Source organism: Meriones unguiculatus, chromosome 4, assembly GCF_030254825.1.
Source record: "Meriones unguiculatus strain TT.TT164.6M chromosome 4, Bangor_MerUng_6.1, whole genome shotgun sequence".
NCBI classification, from domain to species: Eukaryota; Metazoa; Chordata; class Mammalia; order Rodentia; family Muridae; genus Meriones; species Meriones unguiculatus.
Window position 1 is genome coordinate 114600409 of NC_083352.1, and position 16655 is coordinate 114617063.

The following is a 16655-nucleotide window of genomic DNA, read 5'->3' on the forward strand; positions in this document are numbered from 1 at the left end:
CCGGCCGGAAGCGCGGCGCTGGTGCGCCGTGGAGTTGCTATGGGAACCGAACCGCCGCCAGGGAGCCGCGTCTTGGTGAATTTCCGGATCTTTCGTGTTAGGGCTACGACGTTGGGGCGCCAAACCCCTGGAAGACGACGGCTGGGGACCGAGTGTGGGTGCTCGGGGACCATTCATTCAAGGGACGAGTGTGGGTGTGATGGCAGCAGATCATAGACTGCAGCTGGGGAGCGCAGGGCTTCGGATGGGGCGGTCCAAAGTTGAGTCATTGAAAACTGCAGGGACATCTGATAACTTGGCACAGCTCCCTCCCGTCCCCCCAGACTTGGAGCGGTCCGACCCAGGAGCTAGGAAAGCCAATAAAAAGAGGGCTGCTCGTGCCATCCCAAACACCTAAACAACATACCACTATTTCCCTCCCGTAGAAGGTTGATTCCGGGATAAGTTGGGGATGAACAACTGTGGCGTTCTCCATAGCTCCCCTTAGCACTGCCTCAGAGGCAAGCTGTCCGTGAAAGAACTGAATTCATTTACGGGTGATAAAGTTAGTCTTCTCGGGTTCCATGAAGCAGGTAGTGTAGACTGTATGAGTTTTGCGTTAGGAAAGGTCTAAATTCAAACCTGGTGTGATACGATCATTAACGTTGGCTATGGCCAGGTGTGATTACATAACCCCACCACGCAGGAAGAAGTAGCAGGAAGCTCAGGAGTTTGAGGTCACTTCTGGGATGTATAGAAAGATCCTGTCTCAAAGCCAAGGGCTAAAAACATTGGCTGTGGGACTGGATCATCTACCATTGTTTCGCGTGCTCACTCTCATTCTTCCACAGTATTCCAGGCTGGAGTCAAATTCACCACGCAGCTGAGGAGCTGCCTCCACCTCCACAGTGCCGGGTTCACAGACATGCAACACCATGTTTTGTTTCTGTGGTGCTGGAAATTGACCCCAGGGTCACAGGGTCACAGGGTCACAGGGCTAATATTACGACTGGATTATTTTATGCAAAGCACTTGAAACTATGGTATAAGTAAATCCTCAAGTTATTCTAATATAATAGTAATTTCTAGCATCTCCACTTAGAGACTTTTTCCTCTGAAATATTATGTGGATTAAGATACCGTATACAAAGCACGTATTAGAGAATCAGCAAATACCAGTTCTCTCCGTGCTCCAATGTTCACTTTTTTTTTTTTTTAAAGACAGTTTTCGCTGTGTGGTGTTGGCTGTCCTGCACTTTCTTTGTAGTGCTGGCCTCGAACATAGCAATCTATCTGCCTCTACCAAGTGCTGGGATTACAGGCCTGCACTATTGTGCCTGGTGTCATTCACTTTTTTTTTTTTTTAAGGTTTACCTATTTTATGCATATGAATGTTTTGCTGGCATGTATGTATATATATTATGTATGTGCCTGGTGCCCCCAGAGGTCAGGAGAGGGCATTGGATCCTTTGGAAACGGAGTTATGGGTATTTGTAAACTTCCGTGTGGGTGCTGGGAACTGAACCCTGGTCCCCTGCAAGAGCAACACATGCTCCCTGACTGTTGAGCCATCTTTGTAGTCCCATCATCCTCCTTTTAACAAGGTCAACTTCCTTGCTCTAAATGCTGGTGGCTTTTGTTTTTGTTCTTTGACAAGCTCTTCTTCTGTGGCTCTAGGCTGGCCTTGAACTTTGAACTGACCACGTGGCCCAGGCTTCCTTTGTAATCCACCTGCCTCTACCTCTCAAGTTCTGGAATCACAGGTACTACCATGCCTGACTCTTTGGACACGTGCAACACAAAAAGCAGGGGAAAAGGTGATAAAGGGGACATATGTGAAAGACTGAGTCATAGCAACTGTCCTCCCCAGCCAACTATCCTTCATTTTGTCTAAGAGTGGCCTCTGTGGTCTACAGGGACCAAGCTGTAAACATTTTGTGCTCTTGTATAGATGCTGAAACACTCTGATGTGCTTTTTCACAGGCTTTGATAGTTCCCAAGGATGGACAGGATATTACACTTCAGTTATATCATTAGCTCACTTATTTTCTTATAAAGTTGTCTTTCCAGTTCTTCTCCCTGTCAAGGGCTAGGTATAACTAGAGGCATACCAGATCCTGTGGACAGAACAAGGAACACTGCGCTTTTGTTTTCTGTCAGGATCATGTTGGGCAAAGCCAGCAATGGACTGGTGCCAGGGCTCTAGGGGGCCGAGGCCAGGTCTAGAGATTGACAGTTTCTGTGTAAGCCATGGTTAAATGTTCTAGACCCTGAGATATGAAATGTTTTGCTTGCCGTGCCAGAATGTACTTTGCAAAAGAAGAACTAGAGCTCTCTGCAATTCTGCTGTCCGGTGAGTCTTACTGATTTGTATTCCGCTTCCCCATCTGAGGGTATGTAAAGAGAATAATAAACTTGCTGGCTTGAGTCATCAGCCCTCACAAGCCCTCGAGCCCCCAGCTTTGGACTGTTTATTTTTCTCATCTCTGGTCCTTCCCCTCAGAGTCTCAGTACAAACCCAGGAAGAACCGCTGGTCTGGCTCACCCTCTTTCGTTTTGACTGCACCAGAGTCTTCCCAAAGCCATTCTGGTCTCTCTCTGACCTTCAACCCACGAGCCACCTCTCTGTTCTTCTAGCTTCCCACTGGGATTCTTAACACTGGTCTAAGAGTGTTGTGCATATTGCGTGGCAGCATTTGGTCCCTCCCACCACATGTGCTCTCTGGTAGTCCCAGGAAATTTCTCACACACCAGCAGCCAATCACTGTTCTTATTGTTGGGAGATGATGTTCCTGGGGGATTATTGCATAAGTAAAACCGTTGGGATTAGCTTGACAGCAGTCACTTAGTCCTGTCCTTTCCTTTGCTGCTATCCCTGAACTGAGCTCTCAACTCTCAAAATTGACAGGATGTTAAGATACCTCTTCCTCATGAAGGCACTTCTTGCTCTTGGGTTCCTGGCATTCTGGGTAACTGCAGGCGAGCACGGTGAGCTATCATTTGGGGTCCTTGGCTAAAACTAATATGTTACTAAGGAAGAGGTCATCTCCTGCTTTTTAAAGTTCCTCATTTGTGGAGCTGATCTTCTCTTTAGGAAGAACTGGATGGAAAGATTTTTTTTCAGGACAGGATAAGTTGTCTTGGCTTTTTGTAAACCCTCTCTGTAACAAGGAGCCAGGACTTACAAGGATATATAACTTTCCAATTATCTTCTAGCACTCATTAAATGAGGACAGGACCATACAGCAGCCAACCTTTGTCTGTGTGCTTGCCTGTCTATCCATCCATTCGCATGTATGTATGTATGTATGTATGCATGCGTGCATGCTTCTGTCTCTGTCTTTTTCTGCAATACTACAGGCTTACCTTTTAGCAGTAAAGGGAGGGTATTTGTATCTGTGTGGCAAGAAAAGAAGGGGGTTGCTGAGATATCCTGCATAGGAATGCATGGAAATAGAGTTCTTTACTCAAGGTATATTTGAGTGTCCTTCACTAGTTATTATGATTTGTTTATGTCTATGTGTGTCATGGCGTGTGCATGAGTGCTTGCAGAGGCCAGAAGAGAGAGTAGGAGCCCCTTGGAGGCACAGATGGTTGTGAGCTGCTAGAGATTGGTTCTGGGCACCAATCATGTGTCCTCTAGAACAATATCAATTTTTCTTAACAGTTGAGTCATTTCTTCAGCCTCCACTCTGTTTCTTGAGGCCTAGACAGTTATCCGAACGTCCTTTGAAGTCTTTTTCAGTTAAAGAGAGACAACGAATACCCTCTTGATCAGAACCCATGTAAATATTTGTGCCAGAGCAATAAGTCATGTCCCACTGGGCAGAGGTGCTGAAGCAGAGGCTTGTAAGGCCTGTCAAGCAGACCTCCCTAAGAACGTGTTAGCATGAGGGGCAGGATCCCAGTGTGTTCCCTGGCCTTTTCTCTTGGACGGGTAGAGCAAGAGAGTTTTCCACCTGCTAGAATGTCTTCAAACACCTAGCTATGTAGGTTACCTCTTTTCCTCTTTAAGGTCTCTAACCATTCCTTACCCCAGCTCTTGGTTTTTCTATCAGGAAAGAAAGAGTCATTGGTGGTCCATGTTTTTGCTTTGGACTTGAGTAGTGTTGTGTAGGAAAGACTGGGAAGGTGGGCAGGTGAGACAGCTCAGCAGGTGAAGGGTTTGCCTGCCTAGTTTGCTGACCTGAGGACCTGAGCTCCATCCTCAGAACCCGTGCAAAGGTGAAAAGGAGAACTGACTCTGAAAACTGCCTTCTGAGCTCAAGGTGCATGCCATGGTACATGTGCCTTCCCTAAAGTAATACTTCTTAAAGAAAGAGGCCCCAAGGAGTGAGGGATGTAGCCCAGGATCTCACAACGTCGCCCCAGATCTCACTAAGTAGCCCATTCTGACCTCACTGTCAGGACCCTTCCCCTTTTGCCTCCTGAGTGCTGGGATTACAGGTGTGTACCGTCAGGCCTGGACTTTTTTCTCCCTTCTAAAGCCAGGGTCTTGCTGTGTAGCCCAGGACAGTCTCGAACCTACAGTCCTCCTGCCTTCCCTTCAGAGTACTGGGATTTTAGGTGTAAGATCACACAGCCTCTGCTGCCTTTATCACTCTCAGAAATCAGACCACATCTCCTGTGGTCTCTACCTCCTTCTGATATAGCAAGGACTGGTGAGCAAGTGTTCTTCCTTGTCTCTGTAACCAACTCAGATGCTTACCCTGAAACAGGCTTTGAGTTATGGCCAACCTCCCCACTTCCTGGGAAAACTTATAAAACGAAGATATTTCTCCCTTCCTCCCACCCCCTACATGTTGTTCACCACAGCTATCTTGTCTTTCACTTTAATCTGTCCTTCTCCTCCCTCCTCCCACTCCCCAAGGCCTGATCATGGTCTCCATGGTCCTAGGTGTTCCCTCCCAGTGGAGCTCATTTTAAAGGGTAACTGGTGTCAAGTTCTTTACCCTGAACCTGATTTTTTGTTTCCTTACTTAGTGTGTGTACAGCTATGGCATGCATTTGTAGAAAATGATAGCTTATGGGAATTGGTCCTTTAACTACGTGGGACTTGAGGGTCAAATTCGTGTCTTCAGGCTTTTGGTAAACACTGTTAGCTCAGCAGCCTGTTTTTTATTCTTTTTATTTTGGTAAATAAACTTCTTGCTTTGTTTTTTGAGACAGGGCTTTTCTGTATACTCATGGCTGAACTGGAACTCACTGTATAGACAAGGCTGGCTTCAAACTCAAAAAGATCGGCCTGCCTCCCTAGTGCTGGGATAAAGGCCCATGGACCACCACTGTTTGGCTTTTTTTTTTTAATGTGGGTGCTGGAGATTGAAACTCAGGTCCTCAAACTCAGTTCTTCATGATTGTTCAGAAAGTACTTTACTGACTGAATTATCTCACTAACTCATGCCTTTTAACATTTTATTATTTTTATCTGTATGTGTTTGTGCTTGTTCAAGTTTATATGAACCACAGGGCATGTAGGTATCCTCATAAGCCAGAAGAGGTCATCTGACCCCTTGGAAAGGGAACTACAGACAATTTGGGGACTAAACCCTGTTCCTCTGTAGGAACCATAAGTACTGTTTGTCAGTGAGGCATCTCGTCAGCTCCTTGAAACAGGGAGGAAGAGAGGTAGTTCCACAGCTGTTCAGAGAACATTCTGTTCTAACATGTGCATCACAGATGAGGTATGTCCAGTGCAAAGAAATGCTGCACCTTTGTGTAGTCCCACTCTTCAAACAGAAGCTGGATGAGAAACCGCTTCTTCACACTCCGTGAGCAGATAACTTGCTCCTTTGTCAAACATATACACACTATCTGGTGCTGAGGCACCGAGGCATTCCCTGGTGATTGGTTTTTAGTTTGCTTTGAGAAACAATAAAGAGCCAGGTGTGGTGGCACATGCCTGTAATCCCAGAACCTGGGGAGGCAGAGGCAGATGGATCAATGTGAGTTTGAGGCCAGCCTGGTCTACAAAGTATGTCCAGGACAGCCAAGGCTACACAGAGAAACTCTGTCTCGAAAAGAGAGAGAGAGAGAGAGAGAGAGAGAGAGAGAGAGAGAGAAAGAGAGAGAGAACCAAATAAGACTGTGATGATGTGCACAGCAGATTTTATATGAAAGAGGTTTATTAGATGGAGATGAAGAGAGAGAGAGAAGGAGAGAGTGAGGCATGATAGGGGGAAGAGAGGGGATGCCCTGACAGAGAAAGGGGAGAGGGCAAGAACCAAGAGAGAGACAAAGTAGTGGGTTGATCCTGGCTGGTGACACATGATGACATAGGTTTCTAGGCAATCCAGAAGCAGGCTGCCTAAATACTAACATTCCTCCCTTTTTCTATATTTAAAAAATGAGGAGCTTGGGCTGCTTCTCATGTAAGACAAGTTAAAGTATATAAGTTTAGGTTCATTGGAAGCAGCTTTTGGTTACTATGCAAGGGGGTGAGAGAGAGAAAAAAAAAATAGCGACAAAATGGCCAGATTACATGGTCAGGAGAGGAAGCCCCTGCCCTGGAAAGTTCAGGGTAGAGGGTTGCCAGTAGAGAGTTGCCAGCCACCCAAGGCAGCAGGTAGGGACTGAGGAATGCTGTCAGAAGCAGGCTGTCTAAATATTAACAGAAACAATGTAACTGCCAGCTATATTCTGAGAACTGAACAAAGATACACAGAGTACCCAAGTCAGGAGCACTTGGATTAGTCTGGCCAAGCAGAGCAGGATGCCAAGGGGCAGTGCCATACGTTCTTATGTGGAGGCTGATGAGGAAATTACTGACTTAATTCCCAATCCTCATGGTCAGTTGAGAGATTCTCCACTAAAATCTACCCCAAGAACTGCAAAGAGGCAGCAGGAAGGAATCTTGATGTCTGCAGAAGACAGCATACATTCCCCTACTCACCTGCTTCTGAGACTTTCTGCTCTCTCTGCACACAAGTAGGCTCGTCTCTTGTTAATAGTCGAGGCAATTTTTTTCTTAATTCTGGCAGTGTTAGGCTTTGGAAAGATCTTTTCTCTCTCTTACAGGATCATCATGACCTAATTAATCCTCCATTTACATATTTATCTTTTCTCCACAAACATCAGTTGGATGTTAACTGTTTGCTAATCCTCTATTTACATATTTATCTTTTCTCCTCAAACATCTATTGGATGTTAATTGTTCGCTACGTCCAGCGGTGAGTTCTGGGTATACTGTGCTGGACAAAGCATGCAAATAAACACAGGATTTCAAACTGTGATAAGGACAATTAAAGGATGCCGAGGGAATAATGGGCACTCACGTTGTGTTGGGTGATTAAGAAAAGTATATCCAACATTGTGACATGTAAGCCAAAAGTGGGAGAAGGAGTTAAAACTAGCCAGGGGGAGGGTGTGGTTGGATAGTGAAAAGAGAGGATCCCACGTGGAGGGCTTCAGAGGACAAGGCTCATGCGTGGTTAGAGAGAGAGACAGGAGGGTATTGCCGATGGAAGCTAGAGACCTTAGACACTAGGGAGGAAGCAGTGGAAGTGGAGAAAGGTGACATAGCTTTCTGTTCCTCCTGTACCATTTAAGAGACACTGAAAGTTCCTAGAAGCTGGTGACGTTGCTGGGCGGTGGTAGCAGATGCCTTTAATTCTAGCACTTGAGAGGCAGAAACAAGCATATCTTTATGAGTTCGAGGCCAACCTGGTCTACAGAGTGAGTTCCAGGCCAGCCAAGGCTACACAGAGAAACATTGTCTTGAAAAAAAAAAAAAGTTGGTGGTGTCGTCTGCATAGAACCCCTTCATATTGTCCTGCTATTTTAGAATTTTCATGGCTACTTTTGCTTGTTTATACTTCTCAGAATCCTTTATGATCATATTTCCTGCCTCTCTTTGTTCTCCAAACTACTTTTCTGGGAGTGACATTAGATGTATACACTGGCTTTTGGAGAGCTAACCCAGATATAATATTGAGCTTTATATGTCTGCCTGTTGTTCAGCTTGTAGACTTTAAGGTGTTTCATAGATTTAAAATATTTCTTGATATATTTATTCTTCAGTGATTAAGTTTCTTCCCTGATTTTTGAAATGAGATAATTTATTACTTTTTTTTTTTTTCTGAGATAGAGTCTCAGGTAGCCTCCAATTGCTGTATAGCCAATGCTGGTCTTCTGCATCCACCTCCTGAGTACTAGGATTACAGGCATGCACCACCAAACCTGGCTATTTTCTTCTCTCCATTTTGTCCCTTCCTCTCTTGGAGACAGGACTTCTCTGTTTTTCTTGGGATGGCCTCGAGCTTGTGACTCCTTTGTCTCTGTCTCCTGAATGATATTCTGTTGTCTGCAGAAACGGGAGCCAGCCTCTCACCTGAGAACAGTGTATGAGACTTGGAAGCATAGATTTAGGTTGTCTGAGACAAGTGGATCCCCAGGCAAGTCTCTTGTGCTTCTCAGTCTGTTCCTTTCTCTGTAAGATGGAAAGAGCCCGGAGAGTTGTTACAATGAGTGAGAGTGAGTGAGTTAAAGGGTGTGTTAGTCCTTCAGTATACTTTTTTTTTTTTTGGTCTGAGGAGGTATGGGACTTTCTCTCCTCCTCCTCTTCATTCCCACCCTTCCTCTTCTGCGGCAGTCTATGTAGCATGTAACAGTTTTGAAATTTTAGTCCTCCTGCCCCAGCTTCCTGGATGCTGTGATTACACGTGATAATACCACAGCTGTCCCAGGAATACAATTTCTAGCCAGTCCCTTTAAGTTCAGAACTAGGATAGCCCCCCCTTGCACAATTTCTAACCAGTCCCTTCAAGTTCAGAACTAGGCTAGCCCCCCTCCCCACCCTGCTTGCTGATCACCCCCTCTCTGAGACCCTGAAGCTCCACTGTACATGTCATCTTTCCTTTCAACCATGTCTCCCTGGTAGCAAGCTCCTTTCCAGTACCCAATGGGGTGATCTGTACCTGGCTTAGACAGCTCTCTTGGACAGATTGCCCGTAAGAGAGGCTAGAACATTGTGGTCTTGCCAGGACTCTCAATGCCCAGCTCTGGAAACCTGTTGTGGACAAGTCACTCACAGTCAGGTTGTAGGGCCGCACACACTTCTCAGTGCTCGAAGCTGAAATCTGAATTATGGGGTTAGAGGGTGAGGCTGGCTCCCAGGTGTGGTGCCTCTGGCCTTTGGCCATTAGCAATGGGACTTCCTTTTCCCTTGGGGCTGGTTGGGTGGGCTGGAAGTGGTCTGCAGATCCCTCAGAGCCCACAGGCTGAGCAGTACCCTTACCAGTTGGTGCAGTTGGTTCTACTTCTTCAGTATCTATAGCTCCTGTCTTGGAGAAGGAGACTGATTTTCCAAGAAGCTCTCCTTCCTGAGCTGTGAAAAACTCAGGCTTTTCTTACCCTTTGACGTCATCACAGGTACTTTGTAGCAGAGCTGGTCTGTTTGACAAAGGTGGAGTGCCAGTCAGATTGCCTAAGGCCCAGGTAGACATTGGAATATACTCTCAGGGAGAAGTTCTGGTCTGAATGCCAGCCAGCGGTGAATCTTCTGTCTGTTTGTTCTGTGGGCTTGGGCAAGTGTGTTCATCTCTGTGAATCTCCCCTTTGTCATCCTCACAGAGTGATGATGTAGCTTGGAAGAAATGCATTTGAAGCGCCTGCAGTCTATCTGGCAGGCAATGCTCAGGACCTCCTACAGTTAGTGCGACATCCCTCTGGTCTGCTCCCCTCTCCCCTCTTTTGCATTCTGACCCACCTTCTGACTCATCAATCATTCACTTACACTACATGGGGAGAGTCCGCCCTGCCTGGCAGCTGGGTATCCGTGGTAAACAAGGCCCACACCTTTGGTAGAATGTTGTGAAAAGAGGGCTGCAAAGGCAGAGGCTATGAGGGAGGAGAGGGCTTTGTTCCTAAGGAAGTGAAAGGAGGCCATTGTGGTCGGAGGACAGCAAAGAAGATGCTTCCAGTTGAGGCTGCGGAAGTGGCAGCACTCAGGTGGGGCAGCTTCCAGCTTCTTTCCCAGATTTTATTCTAAGTGCAGAAGGAAGTAATTAGCGCCAGTGAGACGGCTTATCGGGTAAAGGGCTTGCCACACAAACCTGAGTTCAACCTAGTGGTGGAAGGAGTTGTCTTCTGACCAGTACAGGCACACCGCGCCATTCACACCCTCACAATCATGCATAACACACACAATAATGAATATAATTTAAAAATACGTATAAAAGAAGTCACCAAGCCAGGTGTGGTGGAAGTGTGTGTAATCCCAGCACTGGGAAGGCAGAAGCGGGAGGACCAGGAGTTTGAGGCCCTTCTCAGCCATGTGGTGAGTTTAAGGCAGTCTGGGCTTCCTAAGACCTGTTCTCAAAAAAGCCAAGAAAAAAAAATTGAGGGGAGTCTAAATGAGGGAGAGGCCTGTTTCAGTTTTCATTTTGAAAAGGCTATTCTGGTGTGCAAAGACTGGGTGAAGGCAAGTGTAGAGGACGGAAGACCAGGTGAGCAGCCGGCATGGCGGACAGGGTGAGAGATGCTCATGGATTAGGTCACACACAGAGAGCAGACATGGAAAAGCAGAGACGACTTAAAGGCAGTTGGCAAGACCAGGAAAGAAGTAAATGGCTGTGGACGCTGAAGGGGAGGGCCGTGTCAAGGGTGGTGTGACGAGTCCAGCCTGAGCCACGGTGGCACTGGAGCCCTGTGACAGAACTGGACTCCTGGGGAGGTAGACACTGGAGTTGGTGCAGGAGGGAAGCCTGTTCCCTGACCACAGCTTCCCTGCTCTTTGGTGCTAGGTGGGCTGTTAGGAGAGGTGAAGATGGAGGGTGGGAGCGATCACCCCAGCTCTAGCTTCCAGCCCTGTGTCTTGTCCTGGTCCCTGGTAACATAAATAGTTGTGCGCTTACTAAGATGCACGATTTGTGATGACTTTGTTGATTTGTAATGACTTTGTTCACCTAGGCTAGCAGAACCACGACACCAACAACAGGGCATCCTGTCCAAAGGCATGTTTTGCAAGGCAAAGATGGGCAGTTAGAACTTCTGAGAAACCCGCTTTCAGGAGAGAGGTAGGGACTAGAAACACTGTCTAGCTTAAGAATGAGGATGGCAAGGCTGGAGAGCTGGCTCAGCAGTTAAGAGCACTGGCTGCTCTTCTAGAGGTCCTGAGTTCAACTCCCAGGACCCACATGGCAGCTCACACCTGTCTGCAACTCCATTTCCAGGGCTTCTGACACCCGCACACAGACATACATATAAACAAAACATAAACTAAAAATAAAACAAAAATAAGGATGGCGTAGTCTTTGAGGTAGTGAAGATCCTGGCCTTTGTCCCATTAGACTCCTTAAAATGGTGGCCTCCTTTTTTAGTTTCATCGTTCAACTTTCTGGGTTGATTTTCATACTCAGCACTCTCAAGTATAAAATAATTTATTTTTGTCAAGTGTACTGCAGTGTTTGTCAAGTAGGTGTAATGAGATATATAGCTACAGTGACCATGCTCTCCAAATTAAAAAAAAATCTGGGTACATAGTTCTGACATGACATCCTAATAATGCAGAACATTCCTGTGCAGGAAAGTCCTAGGACACAAGACTATTGTGGTTCATCTTTGGGGTCCAGCGTTCACTCTTTCCATCATGGCAGACTTTCTGGAGCCAGCCATGGGCAATCACACACCTGTTGCTTTTGAGGCCCTGGGCCAGGCATGTTTTGGTTTTCTACAAAACTTAATTGTCCATCACTTCTCATATTTAAAGAACTGGAAATAAACACTGAAATGAGTCATGGTGAATTAGTTTGGCTCAGATGCAGTCGTCTTTGGGTGTGCCTGCTCCTGAGGCAAAGGCACCTGCATCTTTTAAGGATGGCGTGTTAGATCGTAATTCATGGCAAGTCAGGCAGCTGAGTTCTGTTGAGCTTAGCTGCTAGCTAACTCTGTAGTTCTGGGTGGGGCCCAATTCTCTGAGTTTTGATCTTGTCACAGCAGTGATGAAGAGGCACATCTAGGATGTATTTGGTTGTGTACAGCAGAACATTAACAGAAAAGTGATTTACTGTCCTCACTTTACAAGAATTTTGGGGTGGGTGTCAGAGCTGTCATGGCAACTCAATGATGCTACCAAGAAGGAACCCTCTCTCTCTCTCTCACCACGTCAGTCCTTGACTTTGTCCTCATGCTAGTGCCTTCCTACTTCAAATAAGGCCCCCTTACACCTCCACAGCACACATGTCTTTGGAAGAAGAAAGCAAAGGGACCATCTAGATCAAGAATACACATTTCTCCCATTAGCACCTTAGTTTGCTGTCACCTCTTGTTGTAAGAGAGTACGAAGGATGCAAATCATTTGGGCTTGGTTCATTGCATCTCAGACTAGACCTGAGGTTTTATGAATGAGTGTCATTTCCAGTATAGCAGGCTGGCCCCAGATATAGTGGCCTAAGACAATGGTTCATTCGCAGCTGTGGGTGGCCCAGGTGCACTGAATGGTTGATCTCCCCATGTGGTATAGCTGAGGTCACCCACACATGCAGGTGGGAGCTCAGTAGACCTGGAATGTCTCAGATGCTATTTCTCATTTTATATTTATCAATTTGTATATTTCTGTGTTTATATGTGCTCATGCAGATGGAGGCGGAAGTCACTTGGACTCTCATTCCTCAGGAGCTGTACACCTTGTGTTTTCTGAGTCAGGGTCTCTCACTAGGACTCAGGTTTGCTGATTAAGCTAAGCTGACTGGCCAGGGAGCCCTAGGTGTCTGCTTGTCTCCAGCATGCCAGTGCTGGTGCTGCCACACCCAGCCTTTTTCATGGAGCAAATTCAGTAAAGCATGGCAAGCATTTTACCAACAGAACCTCCTCCAGCCCCCTGGGATGGTAATTCTCCTTCCATGTTCTCTGTCCAAGTGGCATCTCACCACACTAGTCTATAAGAGGATGAAGCCCAGGTCAGTGTGGAAAGGGACTTCACAAATCCCAGGAAATATAGCTGATAAGGGACAAATACTGTAGGTCTGTCACAGTTCGAAAGAAAGAATGAACATAAGATGTCTAATCCATATGTTTGCTACAGTGGGTTAGAGTAGATGCAAACACCAAAACCAGCAGAGTAGTTCATGGCCAGAAGAAATGGAATGAATGTGGAATATTAGGGTATATTGCATATTAAAACTCCGTATTAACATCCACTGAAAATGCATCTTATGTTCTTGGCTTAAGCACATCTGAATTTTAACGCTATCATTCTATGGCAGAATTAAGTGGTGGATGTCCTGCTGACCCTCTTCCATGTGAGAAACTGTGTGATGGCGACACATCTTGTCCCCAAGGGCACAAGTGCTGCAGCACTGGCTGTGGCCATGCCTGCCGAGGAGACATTCCGGGAGGTATGTTGGTTCTTTGGGAGAAGAGTCAAATGTGCACCCGGCGCCCCAGGTCAGTTTGGAGGAGCTTCTTCTAGACACCTTCCTGGGGGAACTAGCTGTCACCTTTACCATCCCCTGGCTTCCAACCTAAGGCTTCCTTCCAGGGTTAAAGGGTCAGAAAAGAACTGGAGGAGGGAGGTGTGGTGATGCAGCTCCTGAGCTCTGCTGTGGGGGTGCTTTGTGGCTGGGAATAAATAATCCCCTATTTTTGAGCCTGTTTCCTCTGTCTGGTAAAGAAGTTTCCTAGGATCAGTGGCTTTTCATATCATTTTTGATATAGAGTCTCACTGTGTAGTCCAGGCTGGTCTTATACCTTGACTTAGTCTCTCATGTGCTGGCTTTACAGGCCTGAGACACTATTCTTGGCCTCAAATGTCTTATACTCATCTGTCTGTCTATCTATCATCTATCATCATCATCATCCCTCCCCCCTTTTTTTGAACCATGCAACTCAGGCTGACTGAACTTCCTATGTAGCTCAAGATGACTCTGAACTTCTGGTCTTTTAACTTTTACCTCCTGAGTGCATGTACCATCACACCCAGCTCATGTGCTCCTGGGGACTGGACACAGGTCTTCATAGATGTTCAACAAACAGTCCACCAGCTGAGCTATGTTCCTAGCATCTTAGTCTCTTTATATTCCCATATAATGCTTAACCTTTGTCCTTGTATACATGTAGCCTGCTAGGGAAGACACATGAGAAATTACAGATGCACCTTGATTATAACAGGGTCCTACCTGATAAATCCACTGCAAATGGCAACTCTCGTAAGCTGAAAGCACATTTAATGCTACTGTCCTAGTTAGGGTTATTATTGCTATGATGAAACACCATGGCCAAAACCAAGTTGGGAGGAAAGAATTTCTCTGGCTTATACTTCCACATGATAGTTCATCCCTGAAGGAAGTCATGGCAGAAACTTAAACAAGGCAAGAACCTGGAGGCAGGAGCTGATGCAGAGGCCATGGAGGGGTGCTGCTTACTGGCTTGCTCCCTGTGAGTTGCTCAGCCTGATTCCTCCTCCTCCTCCTCCTCCTCCTCCTCCTCCTCCTCTTTCTCTTCCTCTTCCTCCTTCGCCTCTTGTGTGATTTTTCAGACAGGGTTTCTCAGCACAGCAGCCCTGGCCGTCCTGGAACTCAATTTGTAGACCAGTATGGCCTCAAATTCACAGATATCTGCTGCCTCTGCCTCTAGAGGGCTGGGATTAAAGGCGTGTACAGCCATGCCTGGCTCAGTCTGCTTTCTTTTAAGACCCAGGACCACCAGCCCAGGGATGGCGCCATCCAGAATGGGATGGGCCCACCCTCAGCAATCACTAATAAGAAAAAATCCCACAGCCAGATCTTATGGATGTATTTTCTCTATTAAGGTTCCTTCCTTTCAAATGACTCTAGCTTGTGTCAAGTTGACATAAAACTAGCCAGCACAACTCCCGACCTACCAAAATCTTCTAGCTTTGCCACATATACAGCCCCCTGTAGAGCACCAGTTCTATCCCATGGTAGACTAGGGCTGACTGGGAGTTGTGGCAGCTGCAGCTCAACACTGAATGAGAAGCATACCGCATATCGCTGATCTGGGAAAAGACAGGCCTTGTACATTAAGGGACTGTGTCATTCTGGTACCATTGAGAAATGATACTATAACAAGCACACCTCCCCCACCCTCACACACAGCACACATGCCATTTACACACACCATGCATATACTCACACCACTCGCACACATACCGCATACATATAACACAAACACCCAAACATTTTGAGGAGATAAGACTTACACAGGGTTATGGTAGCACAAACCAGAAGCATAAAAGCTCTCTAGGGTGGCAAACGAGGCGGTGACACGAAATGCAATCACAGGGGAGAAGGCAATCCTTGTCTCTCTACTCTGGGCTCTCTTGGCAAGCCTGCACCCTACCACCCTCTAAGGAACCGGCTTCAGGAGTTTAACAGCTCCTAGGTCAGAGGTGCTCGGATATAGTGTCTCAGCCCTGCTGGTCCCTGCTTCCAGCCTCATCTAGTTGGGAGTCAGGGTTAGTTCATTTGGGCCAAGCTGTAGGTAGGAACTCGAGAAGGGAGGAGCCGACTCCCTATCTTTCCCTGTGCTGCTGTTCCCCACAGGGCGGGATGGTCAATGCCCCCGAATTCTGATAGGCCTGTGTATTGTCAACTGCATGGTGGATGAGAACTGTCAACCTGGGGAAAAGTGCTGCAAGTCAGGCTGTGGCCGCTTCTGTGCCCCTGCACTCCAGCTACCCAAACAGCTCACAGACTCCAACAGGACCAATGGGTCGAATCCTGAGCTAGGTGAGTGTAACCCGTGATGATCTTTGACCAGTTATGAAGTTAGCAGGCTTCCCTGCTGTGTGGGAAGGCGTAGATGCTGGGAAGGCGGCTTCTGAAGGCCCTAAAGACCGTGATTAGAAGAGTCACAGACCACACCCTCATAAGGATACTGTGGGGGTCACAGTGTTTACAGTGGGTGTGGCTCTCTGTAGGGAGAGATGGGATTCTATCCAGGCCCTATAGCCGAGGCAGATGTGGCAAGTGAGGACAGCACATGTCACAGAGAGGGAGTACATCTGAAGTATTTGGGCCATGAGTGCTGGGGGCAGGGCAAAAAACCCAGAACAGATACTGTACCTATTTGATAAAAGATGTGACTTCTAAATGAGAAGAGTCTTCAGAACCAGTCAGGATGCCCAAAACCATTTAAAGCTTTTAAGAGTGATGGGCATTGAGGCTCCCCAGGATAGAATGGGAACAGCTGGGCAGCTGGAGCCAGCAAGGCACAGCTGTGACCTGATATTTCTTTCTACTTGCAGAGGCTCGAGCACCCTAGCTGCCTTGATTGGTCTGGAGTACCAGGAAGCTTCTGGGTGACATCCTGGGGCTTATGAAACCCCGAGGAATGTCAGGCCTTCTCCTTGTTTCTACTGCTGCATGGAACACACAGAAAAACAGCCCTGGAAATGGTGCTTCTCTTCCCAATAAAACGTTGGCATGGACTCACTTGTCTGTGCTGTGTAGGGTTCAGCAAGATGGGGAGCTGGTGGGTCTACCTGTGCATGGTACCGGGAAACCTACGGATTAAAGACAGATAGCAGGTTCTCTTTTTAAACGTAACCTGTATAAAGAAGATTATTAATGTCAACATGACAATGACTAGTTAAACTAGCCGTTGCATGGAGGACTAGTAAAAGAGTTCTCTGTAAAACCTTAGGCCATCTTGGATGATTGGAAGTAAAACATCCTGACTTATTTGGTGCATAACAAGGTGAAGAAAATCCTTTCTTT

General features: G+C 46.7%; 1 protein-coding gene across 2 annotated transcripts; it reads left to right on the plus strand.

Annotated features, from left to right (window-relative positions):
* Positions 1 to 2115: 2115 nt before the first annotated feature.
* Positions 2116 to 16366, plus strand: Wfdc3 (WAP four-disulfide core domain 3). 2 transcript variants are annotated; one of them, XM_060381306.1, is made up of 5 exons: positions 2116 to 2332; positions 2888 to 2967; positions 13182 to 13313; positions 15480 to 15665; positions 16184 to 16366. In XM_060381306.1, the coding sequence occupies exons 1-5, from the start codon at positions 2262 to 2264 to the stop codon at positions 16198 to 16200; spliced, it is 486 nt and encodes a 161-aa protein (XP_060237289.1). In that variant the 5' UTR covers positions 2116 to 2261; the 3' UTR covers positions 16201 to 16366. The 2 variants fall into 2 exon arrangements, with proteins under 2 accessions (XP_060237289.1, XP_060237290.1); XM_060381307.1 differs by lacking the exon at positions 2888 to 2967 and having other exon boundaries at positions 2214 to 2332.
* The last annotated feature ends 289 nt before the right edge of the window (positions 16367 to 16655 follow it).